The sequence below is a fragment of the Megalobrama amblycephala genome, linkage group LG7 (genome assembly GCF_018812025.1).
Source record: "Megalobrama amblycephala isolate DHTTF-2021 linkage group LG7, ASM1881202v1, whole genome shotgun sequence".
Taxonomy (NCBI): Eukaryota; Metazoa; Chordata; class Actinopteri; order Cypriniformes; family Xenocyprididae; genus Megalobrama; species Megalobrama amblycephala.
This window is the reverse complement of record NC_063050.1, coordinates 34,661,147-34,684,264: the sequence shown is the minus strand read 5'-3', so window position 1 is coordinate 34,684,264 and position 23,118 is coordinate 34,661,147. Positions and strand designations below refer to the sequence as shown.

The following is a 23,118-nucleotide window of genomic DNA, read 5'->3' as shown; positions in this document are numbered from 1 at the left end:
TATTGGTACCAATTCTCAGCCATATGTTAACCATATCACCACCACCCTTTAACCAGAAACCCCAAAAATGAGCCATAACCCAGCCTAATCTTACCCAAACCATGTGAACAAATGAGTCACAAGAAAATTCAATTCTCAAAATTAGTTTATTTAACAATATTGCACAAGCCAATAATAATAATAATAATAATAATAACCACATTCAGAATTGTGTAACTGTGTGAAGGCTATTTTATTTAGTACAATCAAAGCATATCTTATTACCACCTCATAAATATATAAATGAATCTAGCACTGAAATGTAAAGATATTATAATGTAATTTTACTCTCAACAAATATAGAGCAAATTAAAAAAAAAAAAATACTTAAAACAAATTTACACATCAGAATGTTTGTATGTGTGAGGGAGAACATGATCCTATTTAGGACTGTCCTCAGGAAGTGAAGTACAGCTCTGCAGCCCCTCATTTCTCCACAAGTGCTCTCTCCTTATTCCAGCAGACTATTAGTCTTGTGTCAGACAATTTTTTCCTCACAGCAGCTAAAAGACAAAATAATATTACAAAATTAATAAATACATATACAAACATTCATCCATCTACTGTAAATAAATGTAGGTAACAAATGAAAAATAAGGTTGCTTTGGTGTTTTTTACAGGAAATGATTGCCAATAATATGGCACTATTGAATGACTAACTGGCTTGTCAGAGTTTGACAACAGTATTATGGCAAATAAGACCATTTTAGCAAACAAAAACCTTAAAAATGTTGAGATATGGAAACTGTGGTGTAAACAGAGTAACCAATGCACTGTTGAAGTACTGATAATGTAACGCATTCAAAGCATAACATCTTATTTCCACCTCAAAAAAAGTGCATTTAATTTCAAAATGTACTGGTCTGTCTTAAACAGTTACTTATTGCATAGGTTAATGTAAACTAACAATGACCTCCTACAAATACCAAAAACATGTCTTTGTTTATGTGACACAATGATTATTCCAGATTTGATTCTACATGACTGATGCAAAATGCTTACGAAATAACAAATTGCTTTCTTATTGTTTTAAGAATGTCTACTAGCTAAAACAAAAATATCAGACATAGACCTATCCTGATTATCAAAGTCAGAGATTAGATTTAGATATAACTCTGATTGTACAACCTTTGAATCACTTTCAGTTAAAAATGTCAATTACTGTTGCTGATTTTGCTGTGATTTTTTAACAACAGTGGGCTACATTGTTCCGCACACTGGACAGGAAGCACCGCGCCTCGGACATCCCGCAGGCCAGTCTATCTCACCCCGGTCGCGTCAGTCCTCATATCTGGGTTCTCAAGTTCAAGGGGCAGTGAATCAGCTACCTTATAGGCAAAATTCACATCAATAAAGAACTAAGTGGCATCCGAGTTTCATGTATTTCAAAAAGCGCCAAAAATGGGTTGTTATTCTATTTTTAAAGATAGCTGTTACGAGTGATGGAATTCATTAATCATAATAACCAAAATAATCTGCGAGTTTTAACCGCATTTGGCGGCTTTTTTGTAAAATTGTTTAAGTTCAATTCTTTCCAAAAGGCCAAATATTGTTTCAAAACATCTAACATAACATAACATCTAATGTTAGGTCGTACACAACATAACTTCACTTACCTAGAACAGCGGTTGTCCGACAGACGTCTTCACCCTTCAGTGGGAGAAATTTCAACCGACGCATCACGTGAACCTCATCCACCAACCAGAAAAGCTGGTGTTACCGTGGAGATCGCGCCAAAATAAACAATAGTTGACCGTTTAGGGTAAATCTTGCCTTGAATATAGCAGGCCTAAATACTTACAATTGTCCAGTACACAGAGTATGGCACATAATCGCTACACTGATCTGGGCCACACACCTCACATCCACAATCGGCCCAAATGTTGTCTGCCGTCATGCATGCAGTGCCATCATTGCCACACATGGCCCACAGTTGGCTGACATGATGTATGCCAGTGCCGGCAACACGCCAGCAGTGCCATTATGAGGCCACATTTGGGCCAAGTCTGTTTGCTATGTGGGATGCAGTATGCATGACGAACACTTTGTAAAGATCCATTTTGAGGGTTATATTAGCAGTGTAAACTTAGTTTATGCACTGTTTAAGGCAAGCACGAGCTCTGTGGGCGGGGAGAGTGAGCATTTAAAGGGGCTGCAACATGAATCGTTGCATTTCTAATTATGCCCCAAAATAGACAGTTAAAAAAATGAATTAAAAAAAAAAATCTATGGGGTATTTTGAGCTGAAACTTCACAGACACATTCAGGGGACACCTTAGACTTATATTACATCTTGTAAAAAAAATGTTCGATGGCATCTTTAAGTTACAAGAGTTCAGTCAAGAGTGATTTCTTCGTCTTTTGTCTTTTGATTAACATTAAAAACAGAGAGCAGGAATATTAGACTGCTGTCCCTTTAAGACATAATTCAAAGATCCAGTACACTGATACTGAAACACATGCGCTGTCTCGTTTTTCTTTTAAGACATAACCTAACTATGTTTGTTAGGATACTCGCTAAGATAGGCATGTTGTCATCATTTTTTTGTGTGAATTTGTCCATTTAGGTGCAAGACTTGAAAGAGAATTTGCGCGAGAGTATTTTCGCGCTGTGACGCGGCTCTCCAGGTACGCGCTTCGGATGAGCGCGCGCGCGAGTTCTCTTTGGTGTCTTACGGATGAATGTTTAAATTGGCAAGGTTTAAGTTTCAACACAGATAGCAACGTGAGATGTTCAGGTCTTACCTGCCCTCGCGCGCTATCAACCCGGGTGATGACGGCGTAAATGACTGCTTATAGAGCTTTCGGCACATCATTGAACATTTGTTTACAACGAGTGACTGTTTTGTCCATGTTCTTCTGATCATCGCAGTTGTAACGTATTTGTAAACCAGACTGCACATCCATCGACTGAAACATGCATTAGCTGAATCCGTCTGTCTGTTTTGGACGTTGTTTTCAACAAACCATATTATAGATGCGTCGTCAGATTTGGGATGCAAGTGCGCGCCGAACCGTGAGTGGAGAACCGAACGGTTCCATCCCTAACAGCAACATACACAGGACAAATCCAAACATTATCCTGGATGTGTGTGAAAACAACGTGAATGTACTGAAATGTGTCTGTGCATAAATACAATGTGCGGTCAGTGCATCAAGAGTGCTCATACATTATTTGTTTGCACGTCAATATAACGGACTCACGCGTGCTTAATATATGTCTCCTGTACGCCACCGCAATCGTCTTTACTTTGATTTCAATCCTCATCTATCAAAACGTTCATAGCAAGAAGCTCGATTGCTTTATCCAGCCGAGAAACATAGCTTTCATGTCATCTGGCCATACAGCGGTGGGATGTTTCGACGTTCCATTCAGACAGGAACAGCGCGAGGCGGGAGGGCTCGCGCTCTTCAGATACAATGACAGAATATGACAGAGAGTTCGTGTTTTAAAGCGAAACAGACACTGGAATGAATAATTCTCTCTGCCATCTCTGGTATAATCAGCATGAACTTTAAGATCATCTAACTGCGTTAAGTAAATTACGTTATGACGCAATTTCACATCCTTCTATAATTGTTTTGCGTTAAATATCCGTTAAATTATTTTAATGTGTTAAGGATTTTAAATTAATCGCATGCGTTAACGCGTTAATGTTGACAGCCCTATACGCCATATTTGAGGTAGATGAATGATAGGCAAGAGTTTGGATGTCCTGCCCCATGTACTGTAATTACTAGACCAGCTGTTAATGATCTGTCCATCACAGACTGCGTGACTTCACTACTTCCTGTCTTTCTGGAGTTTTGTTTTTCTCTTGGGAAGCAACTAATAAAAATTTTGGTCGACTAACGGTTTGTCAACTATTAGGGGGCAGCCCTAATACCAAGTACACTAAGTTTGAACTTGCGTCCTTGGTGGTTCAGACTTGGTAAGTTCGTCTCAGTACAAACTCCCAAAGTCCCTTTAAGACAAGTCATTTCACTCAGCGGCCATCTTTGAAACGCCTCTCGGGCATCCTGGGCATCATGCAGCTCCTATCTCTTTGAATGGGGAAACATCAAATTCTCCAAAACTGTTCACCAACCTTACGATTAAATTTCATATTTGAAATCACCAATGCAATCTAACAACAACCGGCTCATAAATTTAGTTTCTAAACGCTCGAATCATGACAAAAAAACTGTATTTTTCAGACTGGATCAAGCTAATGCGCATGCGCAGACCTAAATGCGCGTCTCTTCGTCTGACTGTTTCTATAGAAACCGGTGATTCTAATGGCCGCTGAAGTGACGCGATGACTTTACCAGTCGGCGATTGGCTCTTGTTTAGAAGGCGGGACTTATTCCGCCATATTGCGCGTTACACTTTCTCCCATTCAAAACAATACGAGTGACACGTCTTGTGTTATTCTATAGTCTTTGCTCTTTTCTGACAGAAATAATTAAGTAAATAGTTGTTGCTATGGAAATAGTCTTAATACCATCGCTTCTAGTCACATTAGCTTAAACTAGTAGGTTATTCTCTACATCAGACATGAACGGTGTGTCAAAATCACATAGAACCCATTAAAATCAGTGATTCTATGAAGGTGTGTCAATTCACCGACAGTACACAGATGCTACGTTCCATTTCTGATGTACTCAATTTGCGCGCTTGTGCTACTGACAAATGGACAAATGCATTTGGAATTTCATCGTAAATCTTTGTCATTTATTTGCCCTAAATGCCCCCTTTCGAAGACATTGCTTCCAGCGCCCACTGATGTTCTCCGAACACCTCGGTTGATAAACGCTAGGTTAGGGGATCATTAGATCAGTTTAAAAAACTATACGCCTATGGAATGTCCTAATAATGATAGGTGTACCAACATATGTGTGGGTGTATGTAATGTCATCACCTTTATTTTTATAGCGCTTTATACAATAGAAATTGTTTCAAAGCACCTTCACAGTAATAAACAGTAAAGTAGCTGAATGAATGATGCAAACTTCATCAAACATGTGTAACGTTGTGGCTGTGGCAGTAACACAACTACTCATAAAGCACAACCACATAAACCAAAATGAGACCGAACTATATTTCTGAACACTGAAAAAATATGCTTAGAAATTATACACATTTAAAATTTACAGTCTCTCTCTTTTTGGGACAGGGATCCCGAAAATATGTCCAATCGAATGCTCTCTTGAACAAGGACTCCTGACTAAAGACCCTGATATATTCACGGCGAAGTTCTTTTTCGTTCTTCGCTTAGGGGTAAAACAAAGATCAAAATATGCTACCAGCTTATTTTGAATGTTGAATTATTGAATATTGAACTGAGAGCGGTGTTTAGATGAAAATTTTCCTCTCAATAACAAAATATACACAACAAAATTGAGAAAACAGCAACCTTTTTTTTTTTAATAAATAAAAAGTAAAAAATTACTTTATTTGCAACGGAAGTGGCTGGAGTTTATTCATTTTGGAAAACAAGCAAAAGCAATACAACTGTAACTGTGCTCTGTGCTTGCTATACTATTATTTTGATGTAAACTGAACAAAAAAAAAATCAAATCAAAAGGTTGCCTATGGATATAACAGTAGCTTTGATATACAAATAATTTCAAATTAGTTTTAAATTAGATCTGTCACTTTTGGCTCTTGACTCAAATTGAGGTAAAGGTCCTTCAGAATTAAATTGTGTCTTCATTGCTTATTTATGGTACAAACTGTCAAGTGCAGCTTTACCGGGCTGTGACATAAACTAGACACTTTTGCCTAAATAAGGCCCTTCAGTGTCACACTTCTGGACACATGAATGTCAACACATCACAGGAAACTGTGTCAAGCCATTTTACAGGGACTTATATTAGCATAAATTTAGCCCTCTTATAGTAAAGACTATAATCATATTGTATTGTTTAACCATAAATACAGCATGTGCGTGTGTGGTCCTGGTAAATGCTACATTATGGGGACAAAATGTCCCCACAAAGATGGCAATATCCGAAATCCTTGTCCTTGTAGGGACTTTTTTGATCCCCATGAGGAAAACAGCTAATAAATCATAAAGTGTTTTTTTGTTTTGTTTTGTTTTGTTTTGTTTTGTTTTGTTTTGTTTTGTATGTAAAAATGCAGAGTTTTCTATGATGGTTAGGGTTAGGTGATAGAATATATAGTTTGTACTGTATAAAAATCATTATGTCTTTGGAATGTCCCCATAAAATATGGAAACCCAACGTATGTGTGTGTGTGTGTGTGTGTGTGTGTGTGTGTGTGTGTGTGTGTGTGTGTGTGTTGCCAATTAGTTAGCTTAGCTCATGTCAGCTTAGAGCTTATGAGCAGTGTGAGGGTGCAATTTTGAGGTATGGTCACATGCTGCAAAAGGAGCCGTCGACTTAAGCATCATCAACTGCAAAAAAAAAAAGAAAAGAAAAAAAAAGAAAAATTTAGTCACAATGAACAAGCTCTAAATAATTGCTGTGAATTATTCAAAATAAAACTAGTTGTCCCCTTAATTTTAAGATATCATTTAAAATAGTTAATTGTTTCTTATCAGAATTGAACTGGTCTGATACAAACAAAATAGAGTAATAGTCATGTTTACACACGTGTATTCTCATATGCTTATCAATTGACCACCACAGTTAATCAGTATGCTGTTCTCTTGAATGTTGATGATGCTTTGGTGGTCCACTCCTAATATATATAATATCAACAGAAAGGGTCCCTCTATTGAATTTATTTTTACTTCTTGCAGGAGAATGTCGGATAGGGAACTAAATAATTAAAGAAAAGGGACCCTTTTTGACTGCATCAACCATGGCACTGCTGGTAAGCTCTACAATACATTGTACAATCCATTTATCAGTGACGAGTCATGTTTAGGTGACAATTTAAGTTACTTTAACTCTTTTGCATGGCCTGGGATCCCTATGGTCTTTTTTATTTTATTTTATTTTATCTACATTACTATTAATGTTAGATAGAAACTGTAGTGAGCAATTGTAGTATGGCACCCACAGAGGCTCAGTGCACACACGTATCTTGGTGGGTTTTTTGTTGTTGTTGTTTTGTTTTTGTTTTTGTTACTACATGTACTAGCCAATATTGTAGTGTTTTTCATGACACCAGAATATTTGTTTAGTTGTTAGTTTTAAACTTAATGAGGATTGACATATTACATAGTCTCATATTTGAGGGACTTTTGAACAGTTGTCTAGAGGCAGAGCAAGTTGTAAGAAAACAAATCAAGTTTTAGATTAATTGGTGCAAAGTCACTTTCTCTTGCTATGTGTTATGTGATCCTGGATTGGGGTGAGAGAAAACCCATCTTTATTAAAGTGAAGCTTAAATGAACAATATCCTTATGGGTCTCGATTAAACTACCTTCAGGAGTGAGTAAATGTGCTAATGCTATCCAAGTCTGAGTTAATATGCTATCAAGTTTCCCTCTATTATTGCATTACCACAGCTCGAATCAATTGATAAACTCCCATTCAGTGTGGTGGAGTATTTAATTGAGTCAGAGTCAATTGCATTTGTGCATGCCTGCAGACATGCTGACAGGAGTAAACACTTTAGCAGGATACTGTCTAAGCTGTGTCAGAGTTATTGAACTCTCTGCTGTGTCAGAAAGAAGTGTGCTTTAACACATTCATGCAGTCACTCAAAAGCATGACAATGCAGGAAATTGATTGGTGTTATAAAATTAACATCAAATTAGTAGGGCTGGAATTATGCATCGACATAATTGATTAACTTGATTATAAACTGTTTATGTTCATCCCTAACCCCCTGTCATGTTTCACACAAAACAAAACTCTAGAGCAGATGCTAATGGCTAGTATGGCAGCGCCGCTTAATACGGTAGTGTCCATATAGCATTTTGTTTTTTACGTGTGTAACAACCCCATTCTATAACTGAACTAACACACATTTTCAGGACTCACAACCGCCTTCTCGACAAACCCGTGCCAAATGAACGGAACCGCACTGGACAACTATTTGTCTGCCATGTTATATAATGTGAGCGCCACAGTGAACTGTATAATCATTACAGGTTTAGGGTTTAGTTTACTCACGTAGATTAAGAAATTATTTTCGTTCATTCACAGATCCACTGGAGCTGCAGTGGGTACTAGCTGGGAGGCACACGGCTCAAACAAACTCTCTGCACTCGGTTACTAAGCATTTAAAGTCCTTGTTGGTTGTTTAAAATATCTGATGGATGAACTTTCACCTCGATTGGACTCATTTATTTAATAACAATGTCAATTGTGATTAAACATTTTTGATACTGTCGCTGAATGTGGATGTGAGTCTTGAAAATATGCAGGCTCGTATTAAGCAGAGCTGCCATACTAGCCATTAGCATCTGCTCTAAAGTTCTAAAGTGTGTGAAACATGATAAGGGATCAGGGATGAATATAAACAGTGCCATTACTTTGACACGTTGTTCCAGCCCTAGTAATTGGAGATCTTGCAGTAACAATTTTACTGCAAGATATTAGCACAATCAGTGTTGTACAGAATATTCAGACGTATATTTAGTTTAAATTTACTGAAAGGAAAACAAACAGATTCTGTCAAGGTTACTGTGAAAACAGGGTTACTTTAGCACTGTTGTTGTTGTTTGTATGTATGTTTTATGTTTGCAGATATTTATATGTTTTATGTTGAAATAAATTGCTACAGGAACACCCTGTTCTCTCTTCCCTACAGACATAGCTCCAACATCAACCTGCACCGCAAACTACTGACCAAAGAGCTGGATGACATTGTCCTGGACCCCCAGCTTACGACTTTGCCTAAAGAGCTGCGTGCTGAGTTCTTATCAAAGATCTATACTGACCACCACCTGGGACTGGAGGGGGTGGGAATTGCTGCCAGTGGACCACCACGAGGCAGAGGACACGAGGGAATGAGATCCCCAATCTCCAGAGAATACTCGCACAGCAACGGCTATTGCCATGGCCCCAATGATGACTACATGGTGCTGGACCTGAGCACTGCCTCTAGCGTACAGTCAAGTGGCAGTGTGCAATCCTCACAGGAGTCTGATGAGGGCAGCGATGATGGCATCCTGCTGGATGACCTGGAGGGTGCTAGTGACACTGAGGACTGCAACCATAGTACTGGGGCTCAGAGACTGGCAAGGGAGGGAAAGGATGGGGAAGAGGCCAGGAAGGAAGGAAGAGAAGGAGGCACAGAGGAGGGGTTTCTGCGCTGTGACCCTTCCTTCTCACCATCCGTCTTGGCATCCAGTGGAGGTAATGGTACAGGAGGCATACTTTGCACCATCTGCCACAAACTGTACAGCAACAAAGGGACCCTTCGGGTGCACTACAAGACTGTCCACCTGCGTGAAATGCACAAATGCAAAATACCTGGCTGTAACATGATGTTTTCTTCTGTGAGAAGCAGAAACAGGCATAGCCAGAACCCCAACCTACACAAAAATGCCCCCTTATACCACAATGATTGATTAGATCAATCAACACAACATCCACTTAACAACCCCTCTCCATTCCCCACAACAACCCCATATTGCTATAAAAATAGCATTGTTTCTCTCAAACGTCTTTTCAAGTATGAAAAGTTAGAACAGAATTGTGCCCTTTTGACATTTCCGTTTTTGGAAGCAAAGGACTGAACATACAGTATAACAACATGAATCCCTAAATCCCTGACACAGACTTCTTCTCGATCTCTTATTTGTGACTCTTGCCTGCGGAATTGATAATGGAAAAAAAAATATCTTGCATTTGTGTAATGATAGCTTTTAAAAGAATCCCATACACGAGCATGACTGGCTTAAATATGTAAATAATGTTGTCAGGGGCTTCGGTGTGAAACAGTTGTATTGATGGTTGGTTGATATTTTTGTTCATTTGTTTTTCTTTTTATTTTACTGTAATACTTTCATTTTAATTAGGTAAGGTAAGCAAGACAAAGTAGCATCTGCCTAGCTTGATTCATATATATTGGCTTTAAAAAAATGTTTTAGAAAAGAAAAAAGTAAAATATGTGACTTGTGACTTGTTTTATCTACCTGTTAGATATACAGATGGAGCTGGCATGCTTTAGCTCTAACAAAGTACTTTTTTATTTTCTCATGTTTATAGCTTTAGTAAAAAATAAAAATAAAAAATAAATAAAAAATAAATAAAAAATAAAAAAAGGCAATTTGCAATACTAGTGGGACTTGTAATACTATTACAAGGATAACACTTTACAATGATGGTTGTCCAACATTAAAAGGACATTTTTAAGGATGCAGTGCCAAATGGTAATTACTGTACCTTTAACAGAAACGTGCCAGATCTTTATATGAGAGTAATCTCATTTGACATGATTAAACCCAGTATTCATCCCATTTAGTAAGTGTTTCAGGTATATCATTTGAATGCAGTAAATAAGTATTACTGACTCTGATCATAACATTTGAAGAGTAAACATTTGAAGAGTATAAGTGTATGGTTAAAGGCTGAACTAGCCCAGAGGTTAGGTAGAGAATCTTTCTACTGCATGTAGTATTACTTTAAAAGAGTTAGTATGTGTCCTGTAATTTATTTTATCTCTATAAATTTGAGCAGTTTTAACATATAAAAACTAAATTGACATTTCAGAGTGCCACAAGAGAGAGGCTCTAAACTGTGATGAAATCAAAGACAACGTTCCAAATCCCAATGAAAAGAAATGACATTGAGAACAACTTACAGTAGTTTGCTATTTCCTCCAATGCATTACTTCCAGACATTAATTTACTGTTGGATTTTTTAATCTTTATCTTGTTCATGGCATGCATTGTCTATTGGCCACACAATAACAAGACAAAGAAGAAAGCACTATTAAATTTGAACCAGTTAGAGGGTATGTAGATATGAGTATTTATTTCTAGTTATTTGTTTATATTAATTAATTGAATGCAAAATAGCCCTTTGATGTCTGTTGCTGTCAATTGGAATAAATGAATTGAAAGATAATTATGAATGAATGAAATGTAATTTACAATACTGGAAGTTAAAATTAATGTTGGACAAAGACTATTTGCTCCCTCCTTTATGTGCTATGATAGTAGCCTTGCTGTTGTTTTCTGAGAAAAAGAGCAGACAGAAGGTATGAACTGTATCAGCAGTGATATCATCAGTGTGTATAATTAAAATGTACTGATACACAGAACCTGGAGGTATTTCCACCACTGACCTGTGGCAATTCAATAAATTCAGTGATTCAGTGAATGTTGGTGACAAAACTACATCATGGAGAGACCCAAAGCTCTTTTAGTGGTTTTATCTTTTTCTTTTCCTCCTCTGTTTTCTCCTGCTTTGCCGCCACTCTACCCACTACCTCCTACCTCCATTACAACTGCTGCCACAGTGGATGGTTTTACAGGGACACTGGCTAACAGTGTACTCCTAACTTCACTGGATGGCACACAACACAGAAGAAGGAATTGTAATTGTCTGTTTATTCCATATGAGGGGAACACTGAGCAACTGCAGCAAAAATGTTTTACTGTCCTGCTATCTGAAAGGGCTATGAAATAATACCACCTCAAAGGCATTTGACTGCCTCAAAAACAATGTTTTTGAGTTACTTTTGTAACTATTGCCCCAATAACTGGTCGATAAGATGACATTATGACCTGTTAACCTCAAAACAGAAAGCATTTTTAGGACTGAAAAAAGGCTGGTCCTTTATTTTACACCCAAATAATAATAATAATTATTATTATTATTATATTGAGTATATAAACATATGTATAGATGGATAATGTGATATCACAAAGTGAAGGAAGTTATCAACCTCATGGCCCCATACTTTTCAGACAGTTGAACCAAAGACTAGGAAGACACACAGAATGGACACAAAGGAGGAAAAAAAACTAAATAATTTAATCTACCAAGAGAAATAAAATTACTTCCAAATCTGATTCCCTGAATACTTACACACCGTGGTTCTGATAGAATCAAATTTATCTGATGGTTTTAAAAATTTGTACATTGAAAAATCAGGCAGTACATTAAATGGCCAAGTAATATATAAAGGAAGGGAAATGGTCAATCATTTAACAGGAGAGAGGTATGAGAAAAGATATCCAGTGCACAGCAGGATTGGGCAGTCATTACTGTCCTGTATTGTCCCCACAGAGTTAGGCTTTTACCATGAAGCCATTGGCTAAAAGAGTCTGAGTGAGCTTTAAATATTTCATTGCAGCTCTGAGGACAGAGCCATCACAGACCATTAACATTGAATGCAATATCTTGCAAAGGCAATCTGTAAGTTTGCTGTGTTAACACTGTTTCTTCGAGGGCATGGAGTAATATAGCACAAAAAAAAGATCAAATTGAATTGAAACTGCAGAATAGAAGACTTATGTCCAACAAAAATATCCATTGTAATGTCAAATACAGAGGAGCATTCTGATCAGCGTGATCAGTTATATAAAGTATCATTATTCAAATGGGGAAAAAAAATTCATAATACATAATTCTAGTATAATATATTCTGTGTTGTGCAACCACAAACAATGAGAAATAAGCCTGAAATATTTTGTTGAACTTTTCTTTTGCTCTAATGTGATGTTTGGTGTAGTTGTCTTGTTTGATTGTCCTTATTGGCCACTGAGGAAAAGTACATCCACATCTGAGGAAGTTCACATTTTGACTTACAAAGGGTGATATTGATAGCTTAAAAATGCTACTTTAGGTCTTTTTTTTTTCCTCATGAGACCGTATGATGTCCTCCTTGAATTTTAATTCTGGAACCTTTTGTATCATAACCTCTCTTTTTTTCATAACTTTTTTTTTTTTCTTTTTGACATCAAATGCATATGGTTTTGGCGTATAAAGTGTTTTTTTGTACAAATCAGAACTCTTGTACAATTTTATATTAAAGATTTATGAGTCACTGGCACGTTGAAGTATTTTTTTTCTTTTGTAACAGACATATAGAGTCTTTGCACACTTGCAATTTAGAACTTTAAGAAAATCAAAATTTTATGTGGAATACAACAATACTTTCTGGCATGTTTGACATATTATGGTACTGTAAATGATGTGCAATCAGTATCTGCTTTGATGCGTTTTTGTGCCATTGTGCAGTAAGAGACAGGTAGTTGGCAAAAGCTGTTGTTTTAATTGTGTTCTATAAATAAAACAAACAAACAAACAAAAGCTAACTAAACAAAATGAATGACAGATGTAAGCTTGTGTATATACTGTTAGCATTGTATTTGGCTGGATTAAGATTATTCTGCTTAAGTTTTATTTGGTGTCATTATTATTATTGGCTTCTAGTGTATTTTTTTATATTTTAATAATAGTGTATGGAACATGATAATTTCTTGTAATCAGATTAGGTACTAAGGTTACAAACACAGTCATGTCAAATATATTACTTAAATAATATCATTTAATTAATTTAAAACTTTACCTTTATATCTATAGTACATCTGCTTTAGTATAGCAGAATAAGTCATTGTAAGGGAGGAGAGTGAATGTATGGCTTATGTCAGGGCTTAAGACTCATTTTTACAGCTTTTTAAACCTTCATTTGCCTTTTTTCATATTTTTACAAATGAAGATGTCCCTTAAACTGTAAAAAAAAAAAAAAAAAAAAAAAAAAAACTGTCTGCCTTAAATGTTTAAGTTCAACTTGACTGGATAAGTCATTTAAATTATATTAAACTGACTTATATAATTGTATAATTTGTCAAAAAAGTTGAAATTTCTTCAACGTTTTCATAAGTTAATGTAAAAACATGTTGACACTGATCATATCAAAGTGCTATACCAAATAATGCAATTTGTAGTGGATCACTTTTTTAAGTAACAATGCAAACAGTAGCATAATGCATGTCGTGAGAGAGTGCACTTGGGTCCAGCCCCATTTGCTCTTTGTCACTCGTTGCATTCTCATTCAGTGTCTGTCAATACATGGTTGAATAATAGAACTGAGGCTATTGATTATCCAAAGGTTGTTAAAGATTTTTTTCCTCCATTCCACCCACTGCCACAAGGATGACAGGTCCACACAAGGGACACAGAACTGCTGGGATCCAGCAGACCTGCAACATAACTTACTGTGTTCCCAATGAGACAGCATCGATTGAGCACAACCAATACATCAAGCCCAAGCCTGACTCTTTCACTATAGAACAGAATGTGTTGTGAACATTCAGCAAGGAGGTCAAGGTTTGTGTAACAAGTGATTCAATAGAGCCTCAGTAATTATGCCTATGTCATACTGCTGTGAAGACTTTGTAGCATTACAATTTAGTAGTAAAAATCAGATGTGTATGAGGGGCTGATTATGGCTTTTGTTTTATTCAACAGATATACTGAAAAGTTGACAGGGAAAAAAAAAAACATGCTGTGATTTGTTTATAGTTTGCTTACAATATTGTTTATTGCTAATTTCTTATGTCTTTATAGACACTGATAAAATGTGTTAGTGTCATTTTTCTCAGTGAATAGGCTGAGGTAGAGAGAGAGAGAGAGAGAGTTGCTCTGAAAGCTTGAAAGAAGCTGTCTGTTCAGCAAGACCATCATAATTAGCAAACCTCTCCAAAGAATTACTCTATGAAGCACTTCATCAAGACTGACAGCCACATGAGGACCCATCTGCCATATATGCCACCACCACTGCCTAATGATAAAGTCAGACTTAAAGGTAGGCATTATAAAGACCCTGGAATGTTTTCTGTAACAGATTTTAGAATAGAAATGAAATAATTGTGATTGCATTTAACAGATTATTGGCTAGAAAACTGTTAGTCATCTTTGTTGCAAATAAAAGCAATGGTGCCATAAAGGGTTGTCTTCTATTCTTTTTTTCTCATATTGACATACACACTCAGCCCACATAGAACAAATAATATCCTCCGAATGCTAATTGATTTTAAATGAATGCAGTAATTGGTGAGAAAATAGGCCAACTAAAGTGAGACAACTGCATATGTCATCTGTACCATACGTTTAAGAAGCATTAGTGAGCTGTCTCATTTCAAAACCAATAGAAACAAATTAATAATCAGTTTCAGAAAGAGGAATAATAGATCTAAAAAAATAATTAAACTCTTCAGAACTGTACTAAGGGAGCCTTTTACCCCTCATTCTTTGTACAAACTAATTTTTGGTAACACAAGCTTGGCCAAAGATGGGCATGTCAACATATTAGATTTTAAGTGAATGGTATTGATTCTGTTCTACACCAGTGAGGCCTGCAGTGCTGGCTAATGCTATTGACAAGCCATCGGTCTTGTATAAAACTGTGGAGGTATGCGGCTTCTTCTAGCAAACAGAAAGAAGAGACAGGAGGAAAGAGTAAAAAAAAAAAAAAAACATCAATGGACAGTGATGGAGAGCAGAGATCAGGGCCAAGATGCAAGCACAGCAGACACACTAAGGATCTTATCTATGGTTTGGGAAACCTAAATTAGAGGAAAGACAAAGGTAAGGAGAGGGAGAGACTGTAAACAGTTGTATTGATCCTTCAGCCAATCAAACCAACATGCATGACCACAGGGTGCCAGCTTTGAGGGGCTTGCTTGATGTGCAGGTGTACATATTTACAAAAACTCTAAAGCATTACTAGAAATTCAGATGAATGGTTATTCTTTTCAAGACACGGTAACAGGTAGTGTAACAGAGAGGATCCTGTGTGGCGAAAAGGACTGTGTGACAGAGGGGAGAATTAAGGGGGTGGGGGCAGAAGAAGTGCTGAAATCATAACAAACCCTTCTCCCAGATCCACTGCCTTTGCTGTAATGACCTCAACCAGATGGAAATTCCTTTTTAATTAAAGTGAGGGGAGATCAGTTAAGCAGATGGTTGTCGACAAATATTAGGGGAAATAGACTACTTAATTGTCTGTGCACTTATCACTCCTATTTTCTGTACCCAGCACAAACTGATAAACAGGAAAGGGTGTTGTTAATCAACCTTGGAACCTTTAAAGCCAGAGATAAGGAGAAATTTGGTATCTTTGTAAATTAACTTGCGATTTGGCTAAGACTGGTCTGCTTATGTTCACATATACGTATGTCAGAATGACATAAATAGGGTCTCTATCTGTCTGATGGCTTCTGTGTTCTGGTGCAGAAGTTTGGAACATAAAAAATGCTCTTTTTCATACAAGATTTTATGCAACTGTTAATTTCCTGCAGATTCTCTCCATGTCTGCCTGGGATTCCTCTGGGTGCTGCAGTTTCCAACACAATCCAAAAAAGACATGCAGCATAGGTGAACTGGAGATGCTAATTTGTCCATAGGTGTGATTGTGTGTGAGCCTTGTGATAGACTGGCCACCCTTACAGAACAAAAATATATTGGAATATACTGCCAAATGTAATGCAATACATTACATAATACATTTCCATATATGGGAAACTGGTGTCTATATTTTTCAATATTCTGTACTGCAATATATGCATTGACCATGTATGGCTATATATTGATACATATAAAATATTTAGAAATGAAAATAAAAATAGCATTACAATGTAATATTCATGAAGTTGTATCTTTTATTGTGTACATATATTGCACATACATATTCCCATATAAATGTGAATGTATGTACACACATATACACATATTCACGGAATGAGTGGTTTACACAGGCAAACTCAACGGCCATTCAACCGAGTAAAACTGTAAACAACATGGAAGAAATATGGAAAACTTATTACAATCAAAATGACACCATACTAATTAACAGTGTAACAAGTAAAATGTATACAGATACATCGCTAACTCAGGTTAGAAGCATTAACAATACAGCGTGCTAGTGCCAATCGCCAATAACATAAACATTTGATTATATCACGTTTAAACTAGTGATGTGACATTTGACACCGAAACTTTGAAGCTTATATCAAATATATAGCTTGATTCGTTTTTCCATAACCACATTATCTGTATTGTTTACACAACCATGTGACTGCTTTGTATTCTGATTCAAATAACTAGAAACCTTGCACAGGTGTCAAGTGTCATTTGCTTTTTTTGATAAGAATCATTATATGAATGAATGTTTACATGTGTAGTTTTGTGCATATTCAGTTTGTATTTATTCCCAGTTCATAAGTACAGTTGTGGCCAGAATTATTGGCACCCTTGGTAAATATGATCAAAGATGACTGTAAAAATAAATCTGCATTGTTTATCCTTTTGATCTTTAATTCATAAAACTAGCAAAAATCTAACCTTTCATTGAAGGAAAAGAATTGAAAGTGGGGGGAAAATCCCATTATGAAATAAATGTTTTTCTCCAAAACACGTTGGCCACAATTATTAGCACCCCTAGAATTTTTTTATTAGTAAAATATCTCTGAAGTATATTCCTATTCATATTTACATTTTTTTTAGCACACCAGGGTGATCGTGAACATGAAATTGTCCAGCCATGACTTCCTGTTCCACAGGACTATAAACATGAGGAAACACAAAGGCTAAATTCCCATAATCATTCATCACAATGAGAAAAACCAGCAAAAAGAGCAGCAAAAGATTGTTGAGCTTCACAAAATAGAAAATGGCTGTAAGAAAATAGCTAAAGCATTGAAAATCCCCATTTACACCATCAGGGCAAAAATTAAGAAGTTCCAATTAACTAAAGATGTTACAAATCTGCCTGGAAGAGGACGTGTGTCTAAATCGTCCTAATGCACGGTGAGGAGGAGAGTTTGAGTGGCCAAAGACTCTCCAAGGATCACAGCTGGACAGGGGCGGATCTACCGGGGTGGCACTGGGTGGCAACCGCCACCCTAAGAAAAAGCTTTGCCACCCCATCTGCCACCCCAAAATTATCAGAGAATAAAATATAAATGTTAGCAGTGTTTCAAGTACTACTGCTTTTCAGCAGCAGCGCTTCAATGTGATGACATAAAAAAGACAGCGTATTGCAAAATAATGGCAAGAAAAACCCACGTCTTTCAATAAGCTGCATGACGGTTCATTAACAAATGACTCTTATGAACCGGGTCTTTGGGAGTCAAAAACACAGCGTAGCCAAGTTCACTCATTAATTGTTTTTCATTTGTTCGTGAATCGCAAAATTACTGCTTCTCGGCTAACTCAGAAGTCCTCCAATTTTCGTAATTTTTTGCGAGCTGATTCACCGACCGCCCGCTCCACTTTCATCATGGATAAAGGTCTTTTTGCCATCCGATGAAACGGTAACATGAAATCAATAAGAAGATCCCGATCACAGAAACTAGTTAGGTAAGAATCTAAGCGTATTTTAGCTTTTCTCGATTGCTAACACATTATAAGTGATTCAGTTGGCCCAGTTTCCCAAACCATTTGTTCAGTTCTCAAAACAAAGACACATTTCTCACAACGTTTAACAATGACACCAGGGGCCGATCTAGAAAATTACACATACACATACATGACATACACAATTGTGCTCACAAACATTGCATTACCAAAATAAATAACAAGATTTCAATATCCATCATGGCACCAAGTAAAGGCACTATATGAAAAACATCAACAGATTTAAAATGAGTCTGAGCTTGTATCACTAAAGGAGATGAGCAGTTTTATTAATATTACACAGGTTACTTCCATGGCATAAATCACATGTTTTAGTGCAAGTTAAAGAACAACAAACAATTTTTTCTGTTATTAACAGAGGTGGGAATGTCTGTGTGTGTTCACCCAGAACACCCTATCAACTACATACTCTAGCAACACCCCAGCAATTGCAGCAAGAGCCTAGCAACCACCCAGAATCTCCTAGCAACCACCTAGCAACACTTTAGCAATCACCCAGAACATCTATATTCTGGCCTAACTGACCAAACTATTTATGTTTTTTAAACAAGACTTTAAGTTGGCTTTATGACAAGCCAGCATAAATTTGTCTTTCAAACTTTTAACCTAGTTGAAATGAAACAATTCAACATTTTCTCACAACTATAAACACAATCTCAAAACTATGCACCAACTTGTACAAACCTCAAACTTCCAGGTCAAAATAAAATGTTTTAGTCAAAAACTTATCCTTGTCTGACAAAATCAAACTTTGGCCTCAGATGACACACAAAACTTAACAAATACACAGACTACTGCACTGCCCAGTGAACACTAGTTAGATCAATTCATATAACACTGTAACAAAAATACCTCTTACTGGGATTCAGGAATTATTTTGCATCTCACTGTCTACTACACTATACAAAAATAAATTTACAGATACAGTAAAATACAGCAGTGATTTTTTTTTCTTTCTTTTTTTCATTTTACTATTGTAAATTGATCTGGCAGTAGATATGTATGAACTTGGTATGCACCACAATACAGTATACTGTCAATTACAGCAAAACTAAATTCAGCATCCTCTGCACATTTGGCCAAATTTTATAACAGTATATAAGGTACTATAGCAGTGTATTGGTCTTCTGACACAAGACAGTCATTTCTCAGTTCTGCAAAATACAGTATAACATGGCTACAGAGAAAGTTGACAATCACAAGTTTGATACCAGTACTTTAGATGAGGGAAATTTCACTATGTACAGTAAACTGTAGCACGTTGTACACCCTCAAACTTGTGATTGTCAACTTTCTCTGTAGCCATGTAGAGGTTTGTACAAGTTGGTGAATAGTTTTGAGATTGTGTTTATAGTTGTGAGAAAATGTTGAATTGTTTCATTTCAACTAGATTAAAAGTTTGAAAGACTGAAAAGTTTGAATTTATGCTGGTTTGTCATAAAGCCAACTTAAAGTCTTGTTTAAAAAACATAAATAGTTTGGTCAGTTAGGCCAGAATATAGATGTTCTGGGTGATTGCTAAAGTGTTGCTAGGTGGTTGCTAGGAGATTCTGGGTGGTTGCTAGGCTCTTGCTGCAATTGCTGGGGTGTTGCTAGAGTATGTAGTTGATAGGGTGTTCTGGGTGAACACACACAGACATTCCCACCTCTGTTAATAACAGAAAAAATTGTTTGTTGTTCTTTAACTTGCACTAAAACATGTGATTTATGCCATGGAAGTAACCTGTGTAATATTAATAAAACTGCTCATCTCCTTTAGTGATACAAGCTCAGACTCATTTTAAATCTGTTGATGTTTTTCATATAGTGCCTTTACTTGGTGCCATGATGGATATTGAAATCTTGTTATTTAACACAATTGTGTATGTCAGGCCATAAATCTCCAAAAACTATGCATGGGCGCTTGCTTTGGTGTTGCCACCCCTCATAGACCTCATGCCACCCCTTTGCCACCCTATAAATAATTTTCTAGATCCGCCCCTGCAGCTGGAGAATTGCAGAGATTAGTTAAAGGGGCTCTATGCAAGATTTTTACTTTAATAAAGCATAAAAATACCCCAATATGTTTGCAGATATTTAAGAAACATGCTAAGTTCATCTACTTGTTTCTCAGAAAAACAATGCTACAGCCAGATATTTTACTTTGAAAATGTGCGTTCCGTGTCCTAATATCTGTTTTTGTTTTGGTCTGTGTGAAACCATGTGCTGCAGTTTATCCAATAGTATTTCGACATCACAGGTTGCCAGCTGGCGGAAAACACCGCGTATTGCAACCATTGAAACCAGCAAACAAACAGGGTCTGTAAATGACCGCTTAAATAGGTGTGGGTCCCTTTAAATTTATTTTCAGTTAACATTGCGTAATCACGTTTAAAAGGAAGTGCCGTATAGAGATCAGTAGTCACGCTGCAGCAGAGGGAAGATCAATATGTGAGTCTCCACATGGCGTGGGGATGAAAAATGAAGTTTAATCCCGTTTAGTACCCTTTTGGCAAGCGGAGCGAGGTACGCAATGTTAATGTGTTTGTTTCTTTATTTTCAGTGATGTGTTTGTTATATATGGTGTTGTTGGTTAAGCTTTGTTTGTTGAAGGTTTTCATGGTTTATTTCATTTGTGTTTGTAAGTGTTTATTTGCTTTTGTGTATATTCATTGTGTTGATTTACTTTTGTTATTATTTTTAGTTTCACGGCGCTCAATGGTGCTCTATGGTGCTCGAGTGTGTTCGAACGACGATATTAAAGAGAGGAAACTCATGATGAGCTAAATAAAGAGAATGCACCTATCAGGAACTCTCCGAGTCTTGTTTGTGAAGCCAAGGGGGCAGCTACAGTGAAACTCGACGCTGGAGCATGCATCTGTTACATCGCTGCTGTTTACTTCGTGAAAATACAACGCAATGCTGCTGATGACTAATTTATCGCTTCGAGTTTGTCTTTCCACGCATGCAAGGAGATCGTGACGTCATCCGAGCAGGATCGCAAGGTGACAGTAATATTGTTCAACAATACAGATGCAAAGTGAACGATTAAGGAGAGTTTAAGAAGATCGTATTTCTTCGCAAGTAGTATTTACTCACCTGAACTCTTGTTATAGAGGTCTGATGAGAGTGGTATCACTTGATAAAGTTGCCTGTTCATAAGCTGAGAAATGGAGGAGTCAATAGAATCCGTGAATGAGATGGCAGTCCCTGCAGTAGAAAGCAAGTCACCTGTGCAACAGACTAGAAGCAGTTCACGTGAAAGAAGTTTAACAGAGAAAGGCATGCAGATGCGCAAGCATGAAGCAAAGAAGCAAGAGAAGGCTTTTAATAAGGCTTATGGTTCATGGAAACAGACTGCAAAAGAGAGTAGATCAAGACTGAAAATGTTCTGTTCACGAGAAGAGCTTGATAAAATACAGCAGGAGATTCAAAGTAGACACTATTCAGTTCATCAGTGTTACAAACCAATATTGTGTAACTATACTACTACTCCAGAAATTGTGGATCGTATGGATGCTTGTGCTGCATTAACTGAAGAGATTAGTGATCTTGTGAGCAAACGACTTGAGACAGTTGATGAGGATTATAACGAGGTGCTTATGAAGGAAAGGGTAAGACAAGTGTTAAATAAAGACGAGCATAGATCTATCTTTGGAGACACGGTAACAAATACTGTAATTTCAGAGTCATCACAGGGATCTGACAGCCAATCAAAGATTTCTTCCGATGTTTCAAGTAAGCGAGTGGATGCAGAGGCAGAGCTTGCAGCCAAACTCGAACAAGCAAAAGCCATGCAAGAAATTCATGACCAACAAGCAAAAGTAAGCAAGATGGAGAGTGACTGGAAGCTTTGTGAAACAAAAATGTTGTAAGAAATAAAGCAAAAGGAGACCGAAATGCAGTTAAGACTAGAAGAGGAGAAAAAACGGCTAAATCAGTTGCAAGTGGATAAAGAAGTTAAAATAGCGGCAGCTCGTGTTAAAGCTTATAAGGAACTTGAAGGTAACTCTCAGCGCTGTGATGAAGACATTGTCCTCAACACTTATACAGGCTGCCAAAGAACAGAGCCCTTTCCTCAACTGAACCCAGAAGCTCCATTGTTTTTGCCCCAACAGACATGCCCTGAAAATTATGAATTTCCATCTCGAAAAACTGCAACTTTAGCTCAAGCAATAGCAAATTCATTGAGTGCACATCGATTGCCTGTTCCAGAACCTACCATCTTTGCCGGTGATCCTTTGAAATGTATAGACTGGAAGACGTCTTTCATGGCCCTTATCGATCAAAAGCCCCTCCCACCTGGTGAGAAAATTTTCTATCTCAAAAATTACCTCGCTGGAGAAGCTCGCAGAGCCGTGAAGGGATATTTCTATAGTAATTCAGAAGACGCTTATCAAGGCGCCTGGAAGGTCCTGCAAGAAAGGTATGGCAATCCATTTATAGTGCAAAAGGCAAGCCAAGACAAGACAAGCTTATGAGATGGCCCAGAATTGGAGTAAATGATTATTTGGCTTTACGAGATTTTACAGACTTCTTGCAAGGATGTGTTGAGGCAGTTCCTCATGTTAAAGGACTAGCCATCCTTGATGACTGTGAAGAAAATCAGAAGCTACTGAAGAAACTTCCTGAATGGGTTGTGCGTAACTGGAATCGAATTTTGGTGGAAGAGCTGGATACATCAGGTGATTACCCAAGTTTTAAATGTTTTATGGATTTCATGCAAAAGGAAGCTAGAATAGCATGTAACCCCATTACCTCTCCACTTTTCATGAATCCTAAGAACTCAGACGAAATGTCCAAGAGAGTTAAAGCCTTTAATAC

The 23,118-nt window shown here is 37.1% G+C and overlaps 1 protein-coding gene across 1 annotated transcript in view; it reads left to right on the top strand.

The window, feature by feature from the left end:
• Window positions 1-11,616, top strand: part of bnc2 (basonuclin 2) — a 234,007-nt gene extending 222,391 nt beyond the window's left edge. Inside the window, 2 exon segments of the mRNA XM_048197181.1 lie at window positions 8,750-9,491; window positions 9,493-11,616. Of these exon segments, the coding sequence (XP_048053138.1) occupies window positions 8,750-9,491; window positions 9,493-9,516 (766 nt within the window). The 3' untranslated portion in view covers window positions 9,517-11,616.
• The last annotated feature ends 11,502 nt before the right edge of the window (window positions 11,617-23,118 follow it).